At 39.9% G+C, this 22,459-nt stretch overlaps 1 protein-coding gene across 6 annotated transcripts in view; it reads left to right on the plus strand.

The window, feature by feature from the left end:
* The window catches only part of LOC123022496 (E3 SUMO-protein ligase RanBP2-like), a 40,050-nt gene extending 19,371 nt beyond the window's left edge, over positions 1 to 20,679 (plus strand). For 2 of the 6 annotated variants that reach the window (XM_044428203.1, XM_044428207.1), the window contains 12 exons: positions 1,339 to 1,474; positions 1,770 to 1,867; positions 2,124 to 6,552; positions 11,532 to 11,699; positions 12,679 to 12,771; positions 13,550 to 13,743; positions 15,137 to 15,458; positions 16,006 to 16,104; positions 16,259 to 16,407; positions 18,086 to 18,359; positions 18,834 to 19,168; positions 20,126 to 20,679. In XM_044428203.1, the coding sequence (XP_044284138.1) occupies positions 1,339 to 1,474; positions 1,770 to 1,867; positions 2,124 to 6,552; positions 11,532 to 11,699; positions 12,679 to 12,771; positions 13,550 to 13,743; positions 15,137 to 15,458; positions 16,006 to 16,104; positions 16,259 to 16,407; positions 18,086 to 18,359; positions 18,834 to 19,168; positions 20,126 to 20,431 (6,603 nt within the window). In that variant the 3' untranslated portion in view covers positions 20,432 to 20,679. The other 4 variants (XM_044428206.1, XM_044428204.1, XM_044428205.1 and 1 more) reach the window with 4 other exon arrangements.
* The last annotated feature ends 1,780 nt before the right edge of the window (positions 20,680 to 22,459 follow it).

Consider the following 22,459-nt stretch of genomic DNA (forward strand, 5'->3'; position numbering starts at 1 on the left):
GGAAGGAAAGCATTGACCGGATTCTCATGACACAGAACTAACCACCCTGGCTTCTGCTAACTCATTTCCCTTATAACCCTCTCCAGGTGCAGCTTATTATTTATTCAAACCTGGGTGGCTGTGTTTGGTTAGCAAACCAACCAGATCCGGTGCTCTGCTGTAGGGTTTCTGAATGGTTTGTTAATCACTGAAGCTACTCACTTGCATCAGGTTTGCATGTAACAACAAACCTTTCCCAGTGGGCATAATTAGGAAACCAAATCCAATCTTTATCACTAAAATTACTGCTCCATCCCTCCCCAAGTGTGGATCCTAATATTGCTAAAATGGCATTAATCATGCACAAACAGAACCCCAAACTTTAGCGGGGAAATCTGGGAGAGAGAACCAGCTGGCTGAGTAGTCAAAGAACATGATTGGAAAAGAAAACCAGAGGGAGAGGGAATGAAATTGGCTGGATGGATGTGGCTGATGAAGAAGGCTCTGTGATCATGGCAGCCTTGGAGGCTTCAAAACACCCTGAGCAGTGGACAAGAGAGGCTAGCTGAGAGAGGAGAAAAGGGTAAAGAGGAAAATGAAAGGTGGCTGGTTCTATTTCTGTCTTTTCCTCCACTGTCCTATGTGCCTTTTCTCTTCCCCTCCAGGAAAAATGGGGGTGGAGGGAGATGGAGAATGGAGATGATGTGGTGTAGTTCATACTGAATACTGCAAGTCGGGTGCAGGATGGCTTCTTATAACCTTGCAGTGTTGCCCAGAGCATTTTGTTGCATTTGTAATTTTTTGTTTACCTAGTTTATTTTATTTATTTATTTAGAAAATTTCTATGCCGCCCCATTCACCCAAAGCCTCGGGGCGGCTTACAAATAAATCAATTAAAATACTATAAATTAACAATATAAAACAAGTTAACAATATAAAATAAGTCACCCTGGCCCACTAATAAAATAAATGCTATTAACAATTAAAATGACGTTTGAATAAAAAGGTCTTTGCCTGGCGCCGAAAATCAAACAACGACGGCGCCAGGCAGACCTCTCTGAGGAGCGCATTCCATAGATTGGGCGCTACCGCAGAGGAAGCCCTCCTCCGAGTACCTATCCTCCTAATTTCTTTCACAGAGGGTTCCTGGAGAAGGGCCTCTCCCGCTGATCTCAGGGGGCGGGCAGGCATATATGGACGTAAGCGCTCCTTCAGGTAGTTTGGCAGCAAGGATTGAAAGCCATCTCTATCCTTAAGACAAACCATATTTCTGTGTAGTGACTTTCTTTGCCCTTCAGTTCTGTTGAGGAGACATAGTGACATGAAGGTCTGTAATGCTCCTTTCTATCTTTTTAATAGAATGAGATGCAAGAAATGAAACTTAACAATTCTAATGCAAACACACCACACCGATGGCCTGCTGATAGCTATGCGACAGAGACTATGCCAGATGGCTATCAAGGGGCACAGAATTTCCATGGAGCACCCTTGACTGGTAAATATGTGGTGAAATTGAGTTCTAGAAGAGTTCATGATACACTATCAGTTGATTACAAGCAAGGAAAGTTAAATTAATAGCAAGTTGAAAGAACTTAAAGGATAATTTAAGATATTTTCAAAGTACTAGTTTCATAATAATAAAACCTGGTATAAAACTGGTCACAGGTGTTGAAGATGATGCCGTGTCATCATACAGTATCATCATACAGAAGCACAGAGAAATGTATTAAGTGTTTAGTTCTAGATGTTTTGCCATTTTATATACTCTTAAAATTATCTCCTGTGTTTAGTTGCTACCACAGGTCCCTCAGTATACTACAATCAATCACCAACCTATAATTCCCAGTATCTTCTAAGGACTGCAGCCACCAATGTGACCCCTACAAAGGTAATGAAAAATATTTCTTGATACAGTTGTGTATTAACACTTGAAAATATAGCAAGCTGCAAGCCTTGTTACTTTCACAAGTAATCCTCAAAACCCTCAAGGCAGGTTCATTCTTGGCAGCATGGTGAGTTTGGGCAGCAGCATAAACTTATGAATAGATTAAGCAATGATTAAAATATAACTGCAAGATTGCAAGTATAATTGCAAGTATTCAGCTATTGAGTCTTTAAGACTAACACTGAGTATTCTATTTTAGGCTCCTGTCTATGCCATGAATAGGCTTACACCGCAGCAGCATATATATACATACCAACAGCCAATGCATACTCCTCCACTACAGAACACCTCTGCTTGTATGTTTTCACAAGAAATGTATGGTGCTCCACTGCGGTTTGATTCTCCTGCAACTGGAATTCTGTCTCCTCGTGGCAATGAGGACTACTACACTTATAATGTGCCACCAACAAGTGCAAATCCACCACTTCCTGAGCCAGGCTATTTTACAAAACCTTCAGCTGCACCCCCAGTTTCCAGACCTGCAGAACCAAAAGTGATTGAATTTGGAAAGCCTAACTTTGGGCAGCCTATACCTACCGAGGGAGCAAAATCTTCACTGATAACCTCTGTTCAGTCAACTCAGCCAACCACTTTCAAATTTAATTCCAATTTCAAGTCTAATGATGGTGATTTTACTTTTTCATCACCTCAGGTTGTTGCACAACCACATAGTACGCCATATAGCAATAATGACAGTCTGTTGGGCCTCCTGACATCAGATAAACCTGTCAAAGAGGATCAATACACGGGACAGAAACCCCTTGCTGAATATGCCACTGGACAACGCAGCATCTTCAGTTTTGGTGCCAAGAATCCACCGAACATCTCATTTACAGATAAAATGGGACAGAATCAACCCAAGTCTTCTGGGTTTGGTAAGGGTGAAGCGTTCACTTTCCAGGAACCTGTCAAACCCATATTTGGTACACCACATTCAGATGTGGCAAACAGAAGTCATGAAACAGATGGAGGAAGTGTCCATGGTGGTGAGGAGGATGATGATGGTCCTCATTTTGAACCTGTTGTACCATTACCTGACAAGATTGAAGTAAAAACAGGAGAGGAAGATGAAGAAGAAATCTTCTGCAACCGAGCAAAACTCTTTCGTTTTGATGGTGAATGCAGAGAGTGGAAAGAGAGAGGTGTTGGTAATGTAAAAATTCTGAGGCACAAAATAACTGGCAAAATCCGGCTACTTATGAGACGAGAACAAGTGCTGAAAATATGTGCAAATCACTACATAAATCCTGAGATGACTTTGAAACCAAATGCTGGGTCAGACAAGTCGTTTGTGTGGCATGCCTTTGACTATGCAGATGAATCGCCAAAACCTGAGCAGCTTGCCATCAGATTTAAAACACCAGAGGAAGCTACTCTTTTTAAGCAAAAATTCCAAGAGGCACAAAGCAGCTTGAAATGCTCTGTATCAGATGTTAGCCAGCCAACTGCTCAGAAAACTGGACCGTCAAGAGAAACTGCTGCTCAGGATGCAAAGGATTCTAGTAAATCTGAGCCTGCACTCCTGAACTCTGGATTCCATTTCAAGAGTAGGTCACCCCCAGTCAGTGGTGGTTGTCAGGTACCTGGTCCTGATCCAAGCAATGCTATAAAAACCACTACTTCCAAAAGCAGTTTTACAATCACATCCAGTGGCACTACACCTTCATCCTTTTCTTTCGGTAAGGAAGTCTCAGGAACGCAGACTACACATGGATTTGGTGAGCAGTTCATGTTAAAGAAAGATCAGTGGGAGTGTAGCACGTGCCTTGTTAGAAATAAAATTACTGCACAGAATTGTGTAGCATGCCAGACTCCAAACCCATCTAATAAAGAGGCACAGGATGTACTTCCAATGCAGTCCACTGTACCTTTCATATCCCACATTGTAAGCCCACCAAGTACATTTGGACTCCCCTCTGCTAAAAAGGAGAACCAATGGGAATGCAGGGTCTGTTCTGTGAGAAATGAAGCCAATTTATCTCACTGTGTAAGCTGCAAGAACCCCAGTGGAATTAATCCACCAGTGCTTGGTCCACAAACTACATTCAAATTTGGCCAGATGGATACTTCAAAGGTCCCTCCAAGTGGTTCTGGATCTGCTTTTATGAAAAATGAAGGTCAGTGGGCTTGCAGTTTGTGTTCAACACGAAATGAAGGTTCTTCACCAACTAGTCAAACTCCAAATCCTTCTGGTGGAATTTCAACTCTGCTTTTTAATTCTACACTGCCTCAGATCTGCTTCAAATGTAAGCTATCGGAACCTAGTGGAGGACCACAGGGGACAGGTTTTAAATGTGGCATTTCAGAGAAAGCTTTTAAATTTGGCAGCTCTACAGAGCCAGGAAAGTCTCCCTTCACATTTCAGATTCCTGTTAGTACTGAAACGAAGCCTGTGCAAGGAGGGTTTAATTTTTCAATGCCTGTGCCACCAGGTGAATTTAAATTTGGTATACAAGAGCCCAGTAAAAATACTGTAAGTAATAAACAGAATAAAGGCAGTAGTCTCTTAAAAAGTCTTGAAGAGAAAAAGACACTTGAGGAAGACTCTTTGGCCAAATCTAATGATGCATCAACCAAACAGAGCACTGATTTGGTTTTTGGCCAACATGGTAGCACTTTCACTTTTGCTGATCTTGCAAAAACATCTGCTGGTGAAGGGTTTCAGTTTGGTAAGAAAGATCCAAATTTCAAAGGCTTTACAGGTGCAGGGGAAAAGCTCTTTTCTTCTCAGGCTGCCAAAACTTCTAAAGCAAACACTTCGACTGATTTTGAGAAGGATGATGATGCATATAAAACAGAAGACACTGATGACATTCATTTTGAGCCTGTTGTCCAAATGCCAGAAAAAGTGGAACTTGTGACTGGTGAAGAGGATGAGACAGTATTGTATTCCCAAAGAGTAAAACTGTTTCGGTTTGATGCAGAAACTAGCCAGTGGAAAGAACGTGGTGTGGGCAACTTGAAAATTCTTAAGAATGAAGTTAATGGAAAACTGCGAATGCTCATGCGGCGTGAGCAGGTACTGAAGGTTTGTGCAAACCACTGGATCACAACTACCATGAACTTGAAGCCACTGTCTGGCTCAGACAAAGCATGGATGTGGTTAGCCAGTGATTTTTCTGATGGGGATGCAAAGCTGGAACAGTTGGCTGCTAAATTCAAAACACCAGAGCAGGCTGAGGAATTCAAGCTGAAATTTGAAGAATGCCAAAGGCTACTGTTGGATATACCACTCCAAACCCCTCACAAACTTGTAGATACTGGAAAAACAGCCGAGCTCATACAAAAAGCAGAGGAAATGAAAACTGGGTTGAAAGATCTTAAAACTTTCCTGACAGATGATAAAACTAAACTCTCAGATGAAGAGAGTAAAAACTTCATACCTGCTCCAAGCACTTCTGATTTGGTTATAAAGCCACATGCTGAAAGCACTGGTCCCACATTAGAATGGGACAACTATGACTTACGTGGGGAAGCACTGGATGATAGCACAGATAGTTCTACATACGCATTGCCTCGAGCCAGTAGCCCCGTGAGAAAAAACCTATTTAGGTTTGGGGAATCTACCACAGGGTTTAACTTTAGTTTCAAATCTGCACTAAGTCCCTCAAAATCTCCTTCCAAACAGAACCAGAGCAGATCTTCTGTAGGCACAGATGAGGAGTCTGATGTTACCCAAGAAGATGAAAGAGATGGCCAGTACTTTGAACCAGTAGTGCCTTTACCTGACCTCATAGAAGTAACAAGTGGTGAAGAGAATGAGCAAGTTGTGTTCAGTCACCGAGCTAAACTATATAGATATGATAAAGATTCTAACCAGTGGAAAGAGAGGGGCATTGGGGATATAAAGATCTTGCAGAACTATGACACTGAACAAGTCCGTATAGTTATGAGAAGGGACCAGGTATTAAAGCTTTGTGCCAATCATAGAATAACCCCAGATATGACCATCCAGCCGATGAAAGGCACAGAGCGAGCTTGGGCATGGACTGCATGTGACTTTGCCGAAGGGGAAAAAAAAATGGAGCTCTTGGCTGTGCGATTTAAGTTGCAAGATGTTGCTGACTCTTTTAAGCAAATTTTTGAAGAAGCAAAGTATGCACAAGAAAAGGATGCATTAATCACTCCACTCTCTTCACGAGCAAATACACCAAAGGAATCCCCATGTGGAAAGGTTGCTGTTGCAGTACTGGAAGAAACCACCAGGGAGAGAACCGACTTAAAGCAGGATGAAGAAACTGTTGAACAGACCACAGAGGCTTCAGCAGTGGTGGGAACTTCTGAGACACCAACAAAAGCAGTAGTTTCACCACCCAAATTTGTGTTTGGCTCAGAATCTGTCAAAAGTATTTTTAACAATGAGAAATCAAAGCCTTTCACATTTGGAAACACATCAGCCGCTGGATCTCTTTTTGGCTTCAGTTTTAATGCTACTTCCAAAAGCAAAAGTGATAGCTCAGTGTGTCAAACCGTGAAACAAACAGAAGCAGAGAATGCACATGACACTGTGACTTCCAAAGCCGCTGAATATCAAGAAGGTGGTACTGCTGGTGGCAAAGGAGAAATTCAAGTAGCTACATCAAAAGCAGAAGGATTTTCTAATTTTTCTTTTAAAACGCTAGAAAAAGGTGAGCATTTCTTAAATTTTAACTTGAAAATTTTATGTGTTTCAACCTCATCTGTCTTTAAGTGTTTAGGATGATTACTGATGTACAATCTTGAAATGTTTAATATTGGACCAGTGTACACTGTAAGAGGAGAGGAAACGAGAGTGGGGGCTTAAAACTTATGTGCCTGGCTTATAAACATTCTTGGAAAGAAGAAGCTTAAAATAAAAGTATGTTGGACCAAGTTTACTTCACAGTTTGTAGATTAGAATGAGCTCTTTGAATTACAGATAGAAGCATACTGATAGTTTGGCACTTAAAGATCTGTTCTCTGATTTCACCCTTAACTGGGCCACAGCATTCTGCAGATTAGATAAAGCTTTTTACTCACAGCCCTGTGGTATTGAAATTGCTGGAGTCTGTGCTCAGTTAAAATGTCATGGAGGACACAGCTTACATGGGAGTTTGCTCAGATGGGAATTAACAAAGTTAATAACATTTAAAGATTGTAAAACTTGACAGCTGGTGGGTGGGTTTTGTCTCTTTAAAAGCACTTAAACCTGAAATCTCGACTGGAGCAGTGCACTTCTGAAATACTAGTAGTTATGAGGCATGAGAAGACTCTTCCCCTCATGTCTTGCTTGTGAGCATCTTGGAAGCATCTGACTGGCCACTATGGGAAATGGAATGCTGGACTAGATAAACCATTGGTTGCCCCAAGGTGCTTGATGTTTCTCAGATAAGCCTAAAAGAATTAACCTAATACACCTACTGGAGAAACAGCATATCTCATAAATGGACTTCAGTAGACACATTTTTGGGGATGTGAGCACTGTTGAATTGCACATACTAACTAATAATTCCCCACAGATTTTGACCAGTGCTTATCAAAGGGTTACCTGCTGCTTTCTGCACAGAAATCCTTTGAATAGCCTCTCCTGGGATTTCAGCAAACAACAGGGAATGTTCAAGATGTGGGACTACAGTGGGAGAGAAAACGGGGGGAAAAAGACAGAGACCAGATTAGGTCATACGATAAATACTTTACCTACATTGAATGCTCTGCCACATCAGGGATAGTAGGATGAAAGTAGAGTCAGTCAAGTTTTTGCTAATGCTCACTGAATCTTTTGTAGTCAGTATATTACAATACAGTTAAAACAACTAATTAAAGAATTGTTGGACTGCAGTCCCTGTATTTTTATTATTACATTGCATTTGTAGCCTGCCTTTCTTCAAGGTGGCCTACAAGGTCCCCCTCCTTTCTATTTTATCCTCATAACAGCAGCCCTGTGAGGTAGGTTAGGCTAAGCCACCATCGCTGGCTTAAAGTCACCCAGTAGACTTCATGACCGAGTGGGGACTGGAACCCAGACATCCTGAGTCCCACTTCAGAACTCTTAATTGCTATACCTCACTGGTTTTCACACTGTACTAGTAAGTCTTGTTACTGTATTGAAAGTCATTAGCTATAGCTTAATTTTTGCAACTAGAAAGATATGTGATTTAGATCATACTAGCATAATATGCAGTATTTCATATTTCTGAGCAGTGCCCCTTGCCTTTTAGGAATGTTAATTTACTATTCAAATAAACACACTTTATTTTCTAGGATTTAATTTTAACCTTTTTAAATCTAACCCAATGGCCTTTTGGACCAGTGCATCTCCCTCTCAACCCAGTAGTAAAGGTATTTGCACTGAATGTGGTATATCACTTCTTGGAAAGCACTGACAGCTCCCCAACTTTAGCAAAATAACTGGCTGTTTTAAAAGTGTACAGAAATAACATGCATGTTTAAAATATAATGCCTATACAGCTTTTATGGTTACAAGGCTGGTTCTTACAGAAATTAACAGATTAATGAATTTATCTTCCAAGAGCTCAACTATTGACTTGTAAACTTGTTTTAGGATGGTGACTCAAACAATTACTAGAACTTGCTTACTGGATTCATGATACATAGGAAAAAATTCAGAGGCTTGTTGCAAATAATGTTTCAAAAGTCTTTATAGAACACTCCTTGATGCTGAGTTTCCTTATATTAGCTATAAGATTTTTTTTTTCATAGAATTGACTTTATTTGGTGATACTAACTTGTGAAAACTGTCTGAATTAGTCATATGTGTGGTTTTTTAAATTTTGAATCCCTTCATATAATTATCATCCCTGCATCTAATAAATGAATCTATAAATATTTTTTGCAGTCTCCCCCCCCCCCCAAAAAAAAAGAAAGACGGGGAAACTACTGCAAACAAGAAAAGCACTCACTAATGTGGTAGTGGAGGAGTTCCCTGGTATACTCATACGAGCACATGGTGAACGTAACCATCTTTTGGACATACCATGGGTTGTTTAGGCAACAACCAGCTCCTCATGGCTTATTACCAGAGTGGGTTAGTGTGACCCAACCTGCCCTAGAAGAGGCAGGCGAGTAGTATTTTATTTGGAAAATAATGCAGATTATATCAGTTGGCCTGGTGCATGTTTAGCTTCATGAATTGTGCCTTAGACCCAATTCAAAATAATCCACCTCCTTTTTATAGGCTGGATTTTAATATTTGGCTATAAAGCATATCCTCTGTCACTGGCTTCCATTTTACTAAAATTTACCCTAATCTGACTTTTTTGTTTTTCTAATGCATGCATTTTGTAAAAGAGATACTGCAAATTTGGAACATTTAATTCTTATGCCTGTTTAGGATTTTGCTTGCATTCTGTGACGATGTGCACAATGATAGTGTAAGAATGCATGAAATGTTCTAAGGTGTGTGGCATGTTCTCATTAGGACTGTTTGCGGTGCTAAAATGCAGTTGGAGATTAGTCTTTTTACCAATTGACACACCTTGTGTAGCCTGGAAAGATGGTCCTTGGCACTTGAATCAAGATAAATAGCTTGCCTTTTCTCTTGTTGTTAGTGGAGCTCTGTAATTGAGTCAAAAGTTGCAGGTGTTTCATGCTGAATCTTTTGGTGAAGCACTTTGAGCAGCTCATAATACAGTTTTATCATGAAGATATTTGTGCTTAAAGGAAACTATTAGTATTCTTGTGGAAAGGGTCACATGCTATTTGATTTTGTTGCACTAATGCTTGGTTTGTTTATGCTCAAAGTTACCTACTCATCACTTTAGTAATCTCTGCTTCTGGTAGATATTACTATTTGTCTTTTCACATTTGGTGGAGATTATTCCTGATAAAGCAAAACAAAACTAATAAATAGAATAACTGAAGTCATTATTTCAAATTGATTAAGATAGATGGCAATGGTGTGTGATATATTTTGAATTCAAATATGGAGACATTGGGCAGCTGGAGCATAAATTAAGTACTATTTATCTAGCCCAGACGTGGGCAGTATGTAGAACTAACATCTGGACGTTAGCTCCCTGCATTTCTGATGATTGGCCATACTGGCATGGGCTTCTCACAGTTGAAGTCTGAAACTTCTGGAGAACTACTTTTTGCCCACCTCAAAGTAGTCTACCATTTGATAGATGGTGCTATATAAATACGTTTTATCTCATTCATTGTGAAGCAGTTACACTGAAATCAATGGAACTTTTTAACTTTGGCATTCAACCATCAACATGTAAACTTGTCAAACTACTGCATGATATCTCATTTTTAATTTGAAAAATTGAAATTCAATATTTCCAAGAAAGTTTTTATTGTAATTTGGGTATTTTACATGCACATCTTATTAAAGTAATTTAGATTGCCCCTCCCAAATCGAATATAGTTCATCAATTTCAAATTACATTAATTTACTCAATCATTAAGGGCTCAGTCCTTGGTCTGGTGCGAGCATCTACCAGGAATCATGGAATTGTATGGACCTTCCTGTGGGTGAAGAAGGTCTGCACTCAGAGGTCCAAATGTGTTGCTAGAAGCATCATGATGACAGCAACCACTGTCACCATCACTTCTCTACCACCCACTGTCTGACATTCAGGAAAAAAAAGAGGGTGTGTAGGGGAACAATCTGGGCAGGCTTTGGCTATGTTCCTCTGGCAGGCATCCCAGGTCAGGAAAAAACCTGCACCACTTAGGAGACCCTTCCCCCCGACACACATATATTCCCCCTTTTGTTGCCATGAGCCTGGGTAGTCATAGATGTGGTTATTCTTGTACCACAAACTCACTTAATTTAAAAGTCCATAGAATTGTTCTGTTTGTCACTTTTTCAATAAACTTGTCCAGAGATTCATGCACACTTTTAAAAATAATAAAACCATTAAAATCAAAAACTAAAATCAATGCAAGCACTAAATGACTTCAAGAGTTACTGGACTAGTTTGCACAATCAAAATAAGTCGTAGTTGTTCTTTTGAATTCCTTTGTGTACAGAGCCTAAATGGAATAATTGCTGCATAGGTGCAGCTTGTTCGTACTGTCAGAACTCCGCTGACATGACTTGATGGAAGGGGAAAACTACTCTCCAGTTACCCTCCAACATCCATTGCATTATTGGAGGATTGCTTCTTTCTCCAACAAGTCGTGCTGCCTGGGTTCAGACAACACAACAGACCACAACTGGGGTAGTGTTTCAGATTATGCCCCACAATTTACATAAACCATAAGCCACAGTGGTTAATTTGAACCTGTGAGCCAGGTCACAGTTTCTTCCGCTTGACAAGTTTAGACTTTGAAGTAGTTCTGTAAAATTTCAATGAATTTTCCAGGTCTGTCTTTTTAAACAAAACACATACTTAATGTCAAGTGGAGCCTAGCCCTTGAATTCTATTTTAAGGACAATGGATGGAAGATGTGCTGTGTCTGAATGTAGTTGTCAAATGAGAAGCATGGCATGAATTTGGCTGGTGTTCCTCATTGTTCACAGGAAATTAATTCTATACTGACCAGCTTTTCATTTTACTAAATCTCAACACTTTGTCTTCTGGTTGAATGCACGTCTTCTCTGCTTTATAACTATATGAATGTTAAAGTGCAACTGCTGATTTCAGACTTGCTCAAATAATTCACTTGTATCTCTTTCTAGCAGTTGAAATTACGAACGAACCAGATACAGTCCCATCAGATGATATCCAGATTGTATATGAGTTAACACCCACACCTGAGCAAAGAGCTCTTGCAGACTCTCTCAAATTGCCTCCAACATTCTTTTGCTATAAGAACAAACCTGGGTATTTTAGTGAAGATGATGACGGTAAGAAATATTTGAAATGATTCTCTTCGGTTAAGGTAAAGGTAAAGGTTTCCCCTTGACGTTACGTCCAGTCATGCCTGACTCTAGGGGGCGGTGCTCATTGCTGTTTCCTAGCCGAGGGAGCCAGTGTTTGTCTGCAGACAGTCTCCGTGGTCATGTGGCCGGCATGACTAAACACCGAAGTGCACGGAACGCTGTTACCTGCCCACCAAAGTGGTACCTTTTTACCTACTTGCATTTGCATGCTTTCGAACTGCAAGGTTGGCAGGAGCTGGGTTGGAGCAACGGGAACTCACTCCGTTGTGCAGATTCAAACCGGCGACCTTTTGATCAACCAGCCCAGCAGCACAGCGGTTTAAACCACTGCGCCACCTGCAGTCGCTCTGTTAAGTTAGAGAACCAAATTAAAGGATGAGGCTTTCTTTAGACAAGTCCAACAGAAAACCCCATTAATGATCTTATTAATCAGAACTGATATCCTGTTTTATGTGTGCCGGTTCCAGAAATGTTAATATCCTGTTTCTGACCTCATAGACCTGTTTCTGGTCTTAGAGAGCTAGATAAAACACAAGTAATAAAAATGCTAGAAGGGTGCTCCTGTTGGTGATTTTAAGCTGCTATTCATGACTTTGCTGTGAAACAAACATTTAAGCACAAGTTGGCTGCCTAGAAACTGCTACCTTCCTCCAACTCTGAACTGCTGTAGGGTGAGGGAGTCTTGTTTTCTCCTTTGTTCTTTCTAAGGTGAGTGGGGAATAATTGAGAGTAGCATACTGCCTATGGAATCTCCTCATCAGAGTGGCTAGCACCTTGTTATCTTTCTAATGCTAGGTAAAAACTTATTTATTCTCCAGGCATTTTAAGTTTGATAGATCCTAACTTTTACTGTTGTTCATAATTAAAGCCATTTATGGAACCTGAGTGCTTATTATGACCAAGTTGCATGTTTATGTTGCCAACCTTTATTTTTATATTTCAGATGAGGACTATGAAACAGCTGTAAAGAAACTTAATGGAAAATTGTACCCTGATGATCCTGAAGAACACACACAACCACAGGAAACTGACACACGTAAATATAATTACTGGGGGGAAGTTTTATAACTTAGCAAATTCTGAACTTTTCTAATAAATGCTTCCATCCATCCATACTAAGCTTTCAATCCTGCCCATGTTTAGGCAGGAAAAAATGGCCAACAACAAACTGCATGTCCTATAGCTGGGTGTAATTTAGGGAGTTTTTCTGTCTGAATAGTCATAAGGTTACACCTTAGGTTGCTAACTTGCAAAACATTTACTGTCTATTAAAAGGAAAGCTTGAGCTTGCCATAACCAAAAATAACAGCCATTAAAATGTAGCCCGGGAGTGGGAAAACTGGTGCCCTTCAGAGGATGGTGGGTCTTCAGCTGCCTTCTAACCCTGTCCTCTTGGCCATGCTCAGGAAAGTCCAACAACGTTTGGAAAGCCCTTTGTTATAGAAATTCTCAGCCACCACTTAATTGCTCTCTTAAAAGACAAAACTGTTGCAATGAAGCGAACGATGCAAACCGAGCCAGTGTTCTTCTGAGGTAATCAGCCCCATCCCAGTTGCATACAAGTGAAAACAAGTGCTGTAATAAGAAGTGGCATCTGCTAGACCTTGTGCTCTATATGATTCTTGAAGGTGCAGCTGGCGCTTCTGTGCCTACCCTTTGCTTCTAACATCTTGTGCCCCAGGACCTTTGTGGGGGGCTTTCCCTTGCTTAGATAAACATTTGATTAGGATATTTAGATGCTTTACTTTGTCAGTCTACTTCCATGGTTTTTTTTTCCAGTAAAATCTTAAGTATTGTCTGTTTTGATATCACAGAAGAAAATGAAGCAGAAAGTAAGAACGAATGTGTTCTTATATGGGAAAAGAAACCCACTCCTGAAGAAAAGGCTAAGGCAGAGACTCTAAAGCTTCCTCCAACATTTCTCTGTGGCATTAGCAGTGACACTGATGAAGACAATGACAACTTGGAAGACTTTCAGACAGAACTTAGAAAAGTTCAAGAACTGGAAGTAAGTAGCAGAATTGGCTTTAAGTACCTGCGCAACTGGATTTGCTTGCTGACCTCTGGGGTATAACCCTAGTCTTCTCCTGCCACCTGTCCACCTCCAGCCTGCCTTTTATGCTTTGAACCATTAGAATGAGGTCCTGTCTATACAGATATCATGTATGCTGATAGCACAGTATTAATTTTTGTTCAATCTTTCATTGTGACTTTGTCTAAAGCAAAACAAAAACTAAATAACCCAAGCAGAAACAGAATTAAACTTGCTGATAAGTAAATATCCAAATAACAGCATACTTTCAAATGCAATGAAAACAAATTCAGTGAAAGCAGGTCAGATGTCTGTAGAGATGTCCATTAGAGAGTGGCATATCTTCTCAACTATTGAAACTTTTGTTAAGTCTTCATTGTGTTATAGGAAGTAAGCTTTTATCATGGCTGTGGAATGCGCTCCCCAGAGAGGTTCACCTGGCGCCGTTGCTATATGCTTTTCAGCGCCAGGTCAAGACCTTTTTATTTACCCAATATTTTAAGGTTTAAATATTTTAATTATGCTTTTATTGATAGATCTTCAGCTGCATTTTATCTTGTCATGATTTGATGTATTTATTATATTGTAAGCCATCCAGAGACAACTCATTTTGGATGGGGAAAAATATACAAACAAACTCATTCATTCATTCCAATATTGTAATATAGTTATTTTAGCTGTTAAAGGGCATAGGAAACCCATTCTATGCCCTTCACTATGCCCTCCATTCACCAAGACCAAGTTTTAATTTCTAGGAAACAGGTAGATAATTTTAAAACAGTGTACATCAAACAATAACAAAAGTGTATACACACTGAGGGCAGTTGAGATTAGAAGCTCTTGCCTGGGGACTCCATGATGTTTTCATATCATCTATGGTAAAATGGCAATCCTGTCCAGAGAAGCCATATTGAAGCATGAAAACTTTAGACCATCAATTTTCTTCATAGTTTCAAAAACCTAGTCCTACAGTACAGGTACTCTGGAACTGGGTCTAGATCTAGATCACACAATAGACCCACAATGGAAAGAGGTTCACTATGGCTTCTCATGTCATGTGCCCCCCTCCATCCAGTCTCAACCTCACCTACTTCTCAGAGTTACTATGAGGATAAAATGGAAAAGACGATCATGTAAGCAGCTTTAGTTCCTCGTAGGGAAAAAAAGGCATAATAAATAAAAGGTAGTAAAAAAATATCTTCTCCATTCCTCTGGGCCATCAGGAAGATAAACATTGCCAGTTGCCTTGGCAAGATGGTTTCCTACCATATTAATAAATGCTTGGGTTATAATTCAAGGAAACAAAAAGGTCATTTAAACTGAGATGTAGCTAAACAATCAAATTTTACTGTGATTTTTTCTTCTGCAGGAAGCCCAAATAGAAGTAGTAACCAGTTCTACTGGGGAAGTAACCAGTGGGGAAGTAACCAGTTCTACTGGGGAAGTAACCAGTTCTACTGGGGAAGTAACCAGTGGGGAAGTAACCAGTTCTACTGGGGAAGTAACCAGTTCAACTGATGATGTGTCCTCCACTAAGGAAGAAGAAGCAATGGTAGCAGCAACTCATATGAAAGAACCAGATTCTGCTGCTGAACCTACGCACACCATTCAGACTTCATTAGGAACAGATGATAAGCCTGTTGACTTGTCCACTAAAAAAGACATTGATTCCACGGCCTCTACAAACCAAGGTATTTGTTTCACATTTGAAAAACAAAAATTAAGTAACTGTTTAGATAGTCCCAAGGTAGTTAAAATGTTGCCCCCATAATGAGCAACAAACATTTGTAGAGGCTTGAGGAAAGTGATCTTTGCTTGTTCAGTAGTAGACATCATTTAGGGTGTAATCCAGTGGCTCCCAGTCATTGTCTGAGGGTCTATACTACTGGGGATTTTGCCCACACCATGGTAAGAGCACTCTGACCTCTGAGAGAAGAGTTAGAGTTTTGAACCACACTGTCTGATACTGGAAACTCTTCCTTGGGCTGGAGGGAGAAGAGATGACCACCACTTTTCCCCACTCTACATTGGAAGCCTCTGAGTTCAGGGAAGGCACCCTTAAATTCATCTAGAAAGAAATGACTATGCCCTTTGGTAATGTCTTTTCAGAGGTGAGAGCTGACTTCACTTTCTACACATTCCACGATTTATGGTAGTGGGGAATATGTGGAGAAAGTCCTCATTGCATTATATGAAATAGGCATAAAAAGATGTTTACATGTTTTTTCCTTTCCACAGAAAGCAAACCTTTCTCGTTTGCCCTTGGCAACATACCTGGTTTGTCATTTGCTGATCTGGCTTCAAATAATTCTGGAGATTTTGCTTTTGGTTCTAAAGGTAAGATATGCATATTACCTATTTACACAAATAGATTGCTGTTGTGGGAGCTAATTCATAGTCTGATTAAATCACATTATTGAAGAGGAAAAATGAATGACCCTGATCATAGGCATGCTCCTCTAGAATATTAAGATTTTATCTTCCATCTAAGCAGACAAAAACTTCAAGTGGGCAAATACAGGAGCAACTGTATTCGGAGTACAGACAGCCTCTAAAGGAGATAATGAAGATGATGGAAGTGATGAAGATGTTGTACATAATGAAGAAATTCACTTTGAACCAATAGTGTCACTGCCAGAGGTAAGGTTTTTAATCAGAAATACAGGAGTGAAGAATGGATCTACTCTGCAAGGTTTCACATAGGAGACATATGTGGCATGGTTACTGTGCTAGTTGTAGAGTTATCAGCTTTCACTATTTGCAGGGTTGGAATTGCAAGGCATCCTGGAGGAATTTAAGATTGTTGGGACATGGGATTAGCAAGGTAGATAAAAGAGTGACTGAGAAGTGCATGCAGTGATTGTCAATGAGGCTGTGATTTGAAGGAAATCTGACCTTCCAGAGTTCCTTCAGGAGCCTGCTGTTTGCGGAAATTTGTCTACTTAAAAGATGTTTTGTAAAGGTTCTTGCAGGAAGGTTTTTGCATTTACATAGATACAGCTTCTCTATATGACCCATTGTTTGCACTTTTAGAATATTGTAGCATCTTCTGCTGTTCCTCAGATGCAATAGCCTGGATTTCAGAATCTTCCACTGTTTCAGGCACAGCAGTATGGATTGCTCCTTGCTGTGTTTCCAGTTAGTTGGGGCCAGCATTGATGATCACAGTAAATCTAGGGCAATGAGCAGTAACCTTGAAATCACATGATCTGCATTAGAGGTGAATGTCTACCTATGGACAATCAGAGAATATAATATGTGATGAGGGAGTTTCCCATAAAGAATTCAAGTAATAACCTAAGTAGAGATGCTGTTTCCTTACAGAATTACAAAAACCAAAGTTTGCTGAGGTACTTCTTATAGCACTTACATATAATTCACTTGAGTAGGGTTGAATTAAGAACGAAAGTGGCGATTTCATTGGTTCTAAGGATTTGGGAGTGATGTTAGGTTTGCTCTGGCTTTGGCAGGCAGATTTTCAACAGCTTAGACTAGAGTGCCAGATGCGACTTTCCCCCGGGCAGATGTAGCGTGGCAGTACTTATCCATGTCCTAGTAAGCAGCCAGTCCTAGATATTACCAGTCCTTGACATATGGAGCTGCTTTTGAAGGAAAGTGTATTTGGTGGAGAACACTGCAGTGAGGCTGCTTATCCATGTGGTTTTTGTGGAACATACTGGCAGGTTTTTAAAACACTTGCAGTGGCTTCTTGTGGCCTTGTAGATGTAATTCAGAGTGTTGGTGTTTACTTATACATTTGACACCTTACCTGTGGAGTGCACTGCCTGTTCTTATGAGCTTTAGGCAGCAAATTAAATCAGTTTTTTATTCACTTAAGTTTTTTTAGTTTGATTGTATTTGCTGTATTTTGGAATTTTATCTTCTGCTTTTAAGGACTGTTCAGATACCGTATTTAATTTGGTTTATTAATATTGCTGCTGTTTTTAATTTTCTTGTGTTTTATTCTAAGTATGTTTAATCTGATAACTGCCTTAGGTCCCTTGGTAAGACAAATGAAATCCTATTTTATTAAATATTTTCATATTGTTTCCAACAGCATATATGTGACTATGACTACACAATTTCTGCTCTGTGCACATTTACTCTAAAACAGGAAAAAAGATGATGTCTTCTGACAAGGGCCTGTGATTCATTTATCCACATGATTTTGCACTGCAATCCTCAGCTCATGTGCCTGAGCATATGTTTCACTGAACAGAGCTGTGATTACTACTGTAGGATTTCACAGTCCTGCGTGTCTGTAAACCAGTTACAGTAGTAGTGGTCTGTGCAACATATCTATTTATCCTTGTTTTAGGTTGAGGTAAAATCAGGAGAAGAAGATGAAGAAATTATCTTCAAGGAAAGGGCAAAACTCTATAGATGGGATAGAGAAGTCAGTCAGTGGAAAGAACGTGGTGTTGGAGAAATAAAGATCCTCTTCCATACACAGAAGAAATGCTATAGAATTCTAATGAGGAGGGACCAAGTTCTCAAAGTCTGTGCAAACCATATAATCACAAAAGCAATGGATTTAAAACCCCTGAATACCTCAAACAATGCTATGGTTTGGACTGCAACAGATTATGCTGGTGAGTGTTTTTGAAAAGGTATTCCATAGCTGGTTCCCCTCCCTGCTCCCCTTCTTAGATTATACTTTCAGAGGGTTCATACAATACAGCAATCCATGATGGTTTCTTGTGCAGGATGGTCTGTCATGTTGTGCTGTCTTCTTATTTCAGTATGGTATGTTTGATTTTTAAAGTTAAGAAGCAACCATCCATACTACCGTTTGCATGCTTTGTCATGATTTCTTGATCATCTGAACCTGGCACCATGGTTTCCCCAGTGCTGCTACAACCATCCAGCTGGGACTGAATTTCAGGCATGCTGGCCAGTGGGATCTGTGCCAACAGTGAGAGGACTGAGCAAGGAGGAAGGAAACCACATTAGTGTAGAAAACAAAATTATCTGTCAAAAAATGATGTACCATGGAAACCACACAGAGTCGTTTGTCATTACATGTGAACCCAACTGATGAATAATATTTGTAATCTTACTTTCAGATGGAGAAGCTAAGATAGAACAGCTTGCAGTGAGGTTTAAAAGCCAAGAACTGGCCGATTCCTTCAAGAGGAGATTTGAAGAGTGTCGACTAAGCTTGTCAGAGTTGCAGAAGGGTCATGTATCCCTGGCAGCAGAATTGTCAAAGGAAACAAACCCTGTGGTTTATCTTGAAGTTTCTGCTGATGATGAGCCTCTAGGGCATATAACCATAGAATTGTTTTCAAATATTGTCCCTCGCACTGCTGAGAACTTCAGGGCATTATGCACAGGAGAGAGAGGATTTGGATTCCGAAACTGTGTATTTCACAGAATAATTCCAGATTTTGTCTGCCAAGTAAGTCAAAATATTAATGTTCAGAATATATGCAAAATGTCCCCAAGATGCCATATAACCCTTTAAAGTTAACTGGGAGCTTTCCTTCACAATGGTTTATAATTAGTTATTTTTGTAGCTCTTTTAGAGAGTAGTAAGAAAGTAAGGGAAACTGAAAAGTCATGATTTCAGTTTTCTCCATGCACTTCTGAGAATTAAGGACAGCATATTAGCTTCAGGTATATCCACAGTGATTCAGGAGTACAGATGAAACCAACAGAAATGCAATCCTTAAACAGATCATGGGTTGGTTCCTGGTTGCCTCTGCCTTTTTTTTTCCCAAGGATTTCTCTTTGCGCGCGCATGCGCGTGCACACACACCACAATTCACCCCATCCTGCAAGGTTCTCCAATCGTCTGTGTAGCATTTTCAAGGGACTGGAGGGGTTATCATGGGGAAGAGAGGCAGAAAGTCCACTTTCACCAGCTCAGTTACACACACCTAAATTGGGATCCAACCCCATCTGGTAACTTATTTTGGTTACCTTCACAAATACCACAGGGGGAACTATGCTAATATGAGCTTCTGGACTAAATAGGACTTAAGGCCAGCTAGCTGTGAAAATAAAAGGCAAACTTGTACATAAACTGCGTAATTCAGAGACAACATAATACTCCATGGTCTGCTATTAGTATGTTTTAAGTTGAGGGGGGTGAGCACACTAGCCTGCTGCTTGTGCATGTAATAGCAAATCACAGTTTCCTGTTATATCTGCATGGAGCATAGGAAAGGCACTATATAAAGCAACTGTGGAGTCATATCCCATATCTGTTTTCCATTTGCCATTGTCTGACTAGCAATTTGCGAGCATTTTACACGGGATGCAGTACTGTGTTAGTAAAACACATCTGGGCATGTTTGAGATGTTTCAATTTATATTGTACTCCATTCAATTTTCTCAATGTGTTATATTCCAGGCAGGCGACATCACTAGACACGATGGCACAGGTGGAAAGTCCATTTATGGAGATTCATTTGAAGATGAAAATTTTGAAATAAAACACACAGGTCCTGGCTTACTGTCAATGGCAAATCATGGAAGAGACACTAATAATTCTCAGTTCTTTATAACTCTCAAAAAAGCAGAACACTTGGACTTTAAACATGTTGTCTTTGGGTTTGTCAAGGATGGTATGGATGTTGTGAAGAAAATAGAACCTTTTGGCTCTCCCAAAGGAGTAGTGTCAAAAAGAATTGTGATTACAGACTGTGGGCAAATCTAAAATCCTTGCTTTGAAATGTATGCAGATTAAGATAATTAGTGTTCCAACAGATCTAGACAAAATTATGTTCAGTTTTTTTAAATGAACATTTCTGATGTATAAATGTAAGGTTACAGCTTATAGCTGAGTACTTTTTTAATGTGTTTCAATTGATTTTGCATGTTGTGAAATAAAAGTTCAACACTGGTAAATTTCAGGTGTATTTTTGTTTCCTCTTGATTTTTTGTATTAAATAATTTAAAATGAAATCTCTGGAGTCAGAAGTTCTGTCATTCTGGTTTGTGCAAGTTTCCCACTTTACCTGAATAGTTCAAATAAACTGTCGAACTAGTGTGCAATTATTCCTTCTATTCCTCTTGACTGTGCTGATTCATGGGCAAGTTAGAAACTATTCTTCATGTTTTACTCTTCCCATTCATCCACCTAATAAAACTATTCTATGGTTTGCATCACCTGCCTAGCTGGTACATTGCTCCAAAGGTACTTCCAATATTTTAATATACCCTATGATTAATGAACTGTATGATTCTGAATAAAATGTGATTTAGGCATAGAAACAAATCTTTTATATATGGCATAGAAACAAATCTAACTGCAATACTGCTGTGGGAAAGTTACTGTTACTGCAGTAATCTTACAGCAGAATAACTAATTCAGGGCAACTATTATGACTGCTGTTCCCATGAGCACAATGAATGTAGATTTTATATACAATCCAGGCAGGCTATGGGAGATGATTAGTGCATGACCATAGATAAGAGAATCTTGATCTGAACTATCACTGACCTACTTTGCATGATCACTGTTCCTTAAACAGAAATTAAACAAGCTGCAATGTTTTAAGTTGCCGTGTGTGCCAGGCAGTTTGCCTAAATGCCTACATGGCCTACAAAATGAGGCAGCATGGCTTAAGGGGAAAATTACCTTCAAGTAACCTGTGGCCTGTGGAAGGGTTATATAAAGCTTGTTCCCCTTTGACCAAGCCTGGCTTGCCCAAGTTGGAATGATACAAGCATTGCCTAGGTGGGTACTTAGGTAAATGATACCCATGGTTTGCTTAAGCTATGGTGATCATACAACTGGACTGTTTGGTTTCTTCTTGCTGGCTGCATAACAATGCTAATATTGCAATTTGGAGAATGATTTATGTATGGATATTTCTGTTGATTTGCATGAATGTATACACTGCAAATACTTGGGTAGTTAACCTAGTGTTAACAAGTAATAAACACTAGTGGTACCCTCTTTTCATGGAATGTTTTTTGCCCTTAATTGAACTTTTGTTGTAACAAAAGTAATTGGATAGAGATGAACACACAGACGTAGCTTCAGTATAGTCTGTTTTCTACAAGGCCTGGAAGAGAATAGCTTTTACTGCAAATACGGCATTTTCTGTGGACAGGAAGGTAGTGAACTAGGGCAGCATATGCAGCAGAACCAACTGGTAAAACTTTCCCAACCTGAGCTGCACAGTAAAACAGATTTCGTGGCACATCACAATACAGTGCATGACCCTAGCAAGCCATGCCTCCTTCACATCCGTATTGCTTGTGAAAGGGTGTGTATTTATACAACTTTTTCCCATTCTGCTTCACATGCAAACAGCACCTGTCTCATTCTGGGGAACTGCAATACAAATTTACAGCAAGGCCTTCCTTTTGTATACAGAACAAGACACCAATAGTCCGACGACTAGCACTTAAAGCTAGACGGGAAGTATCCTTGGTTGTGCGCACGAGGAGTGAGCATGCTCGTTCTCTCCACCCCACTATGATGATGGTCACTATAGATCTCTGGCTTCTGCTAAAGTTTACCATTCTCTCGTTTCTTCTCCATACATTCTGAAATGCTATCGAGGGATAGTTTTGCCACTTGCTTGTACCAGAAGAAAAAAAAGCGTGTTGCCCAGTGGTTAGAGTGTTAGATTGGTACTTGGAATATCCAGGTCGTACTCCCCACTCACCATGACTGCGTCACCTTGGGCAGCCGCTGGGTCTTAGCCTAATCTACCTCACAGCCTTTTCGTGA

This window comes from Varanus komodoensis, unplaced genomic scaffold, assembly GCF_004798865.1.
Source record: "Varanus komodoensis strain SLA01 unplaced genomic scaffold, ASM479886v1 scaffold2, whole genome shotgun sequence".
NCBI lineage: Eukaryota > Metazoa > Chordata > Lepidosauria > Squamata > Varanidae > Varanus > Varanus komodoensis.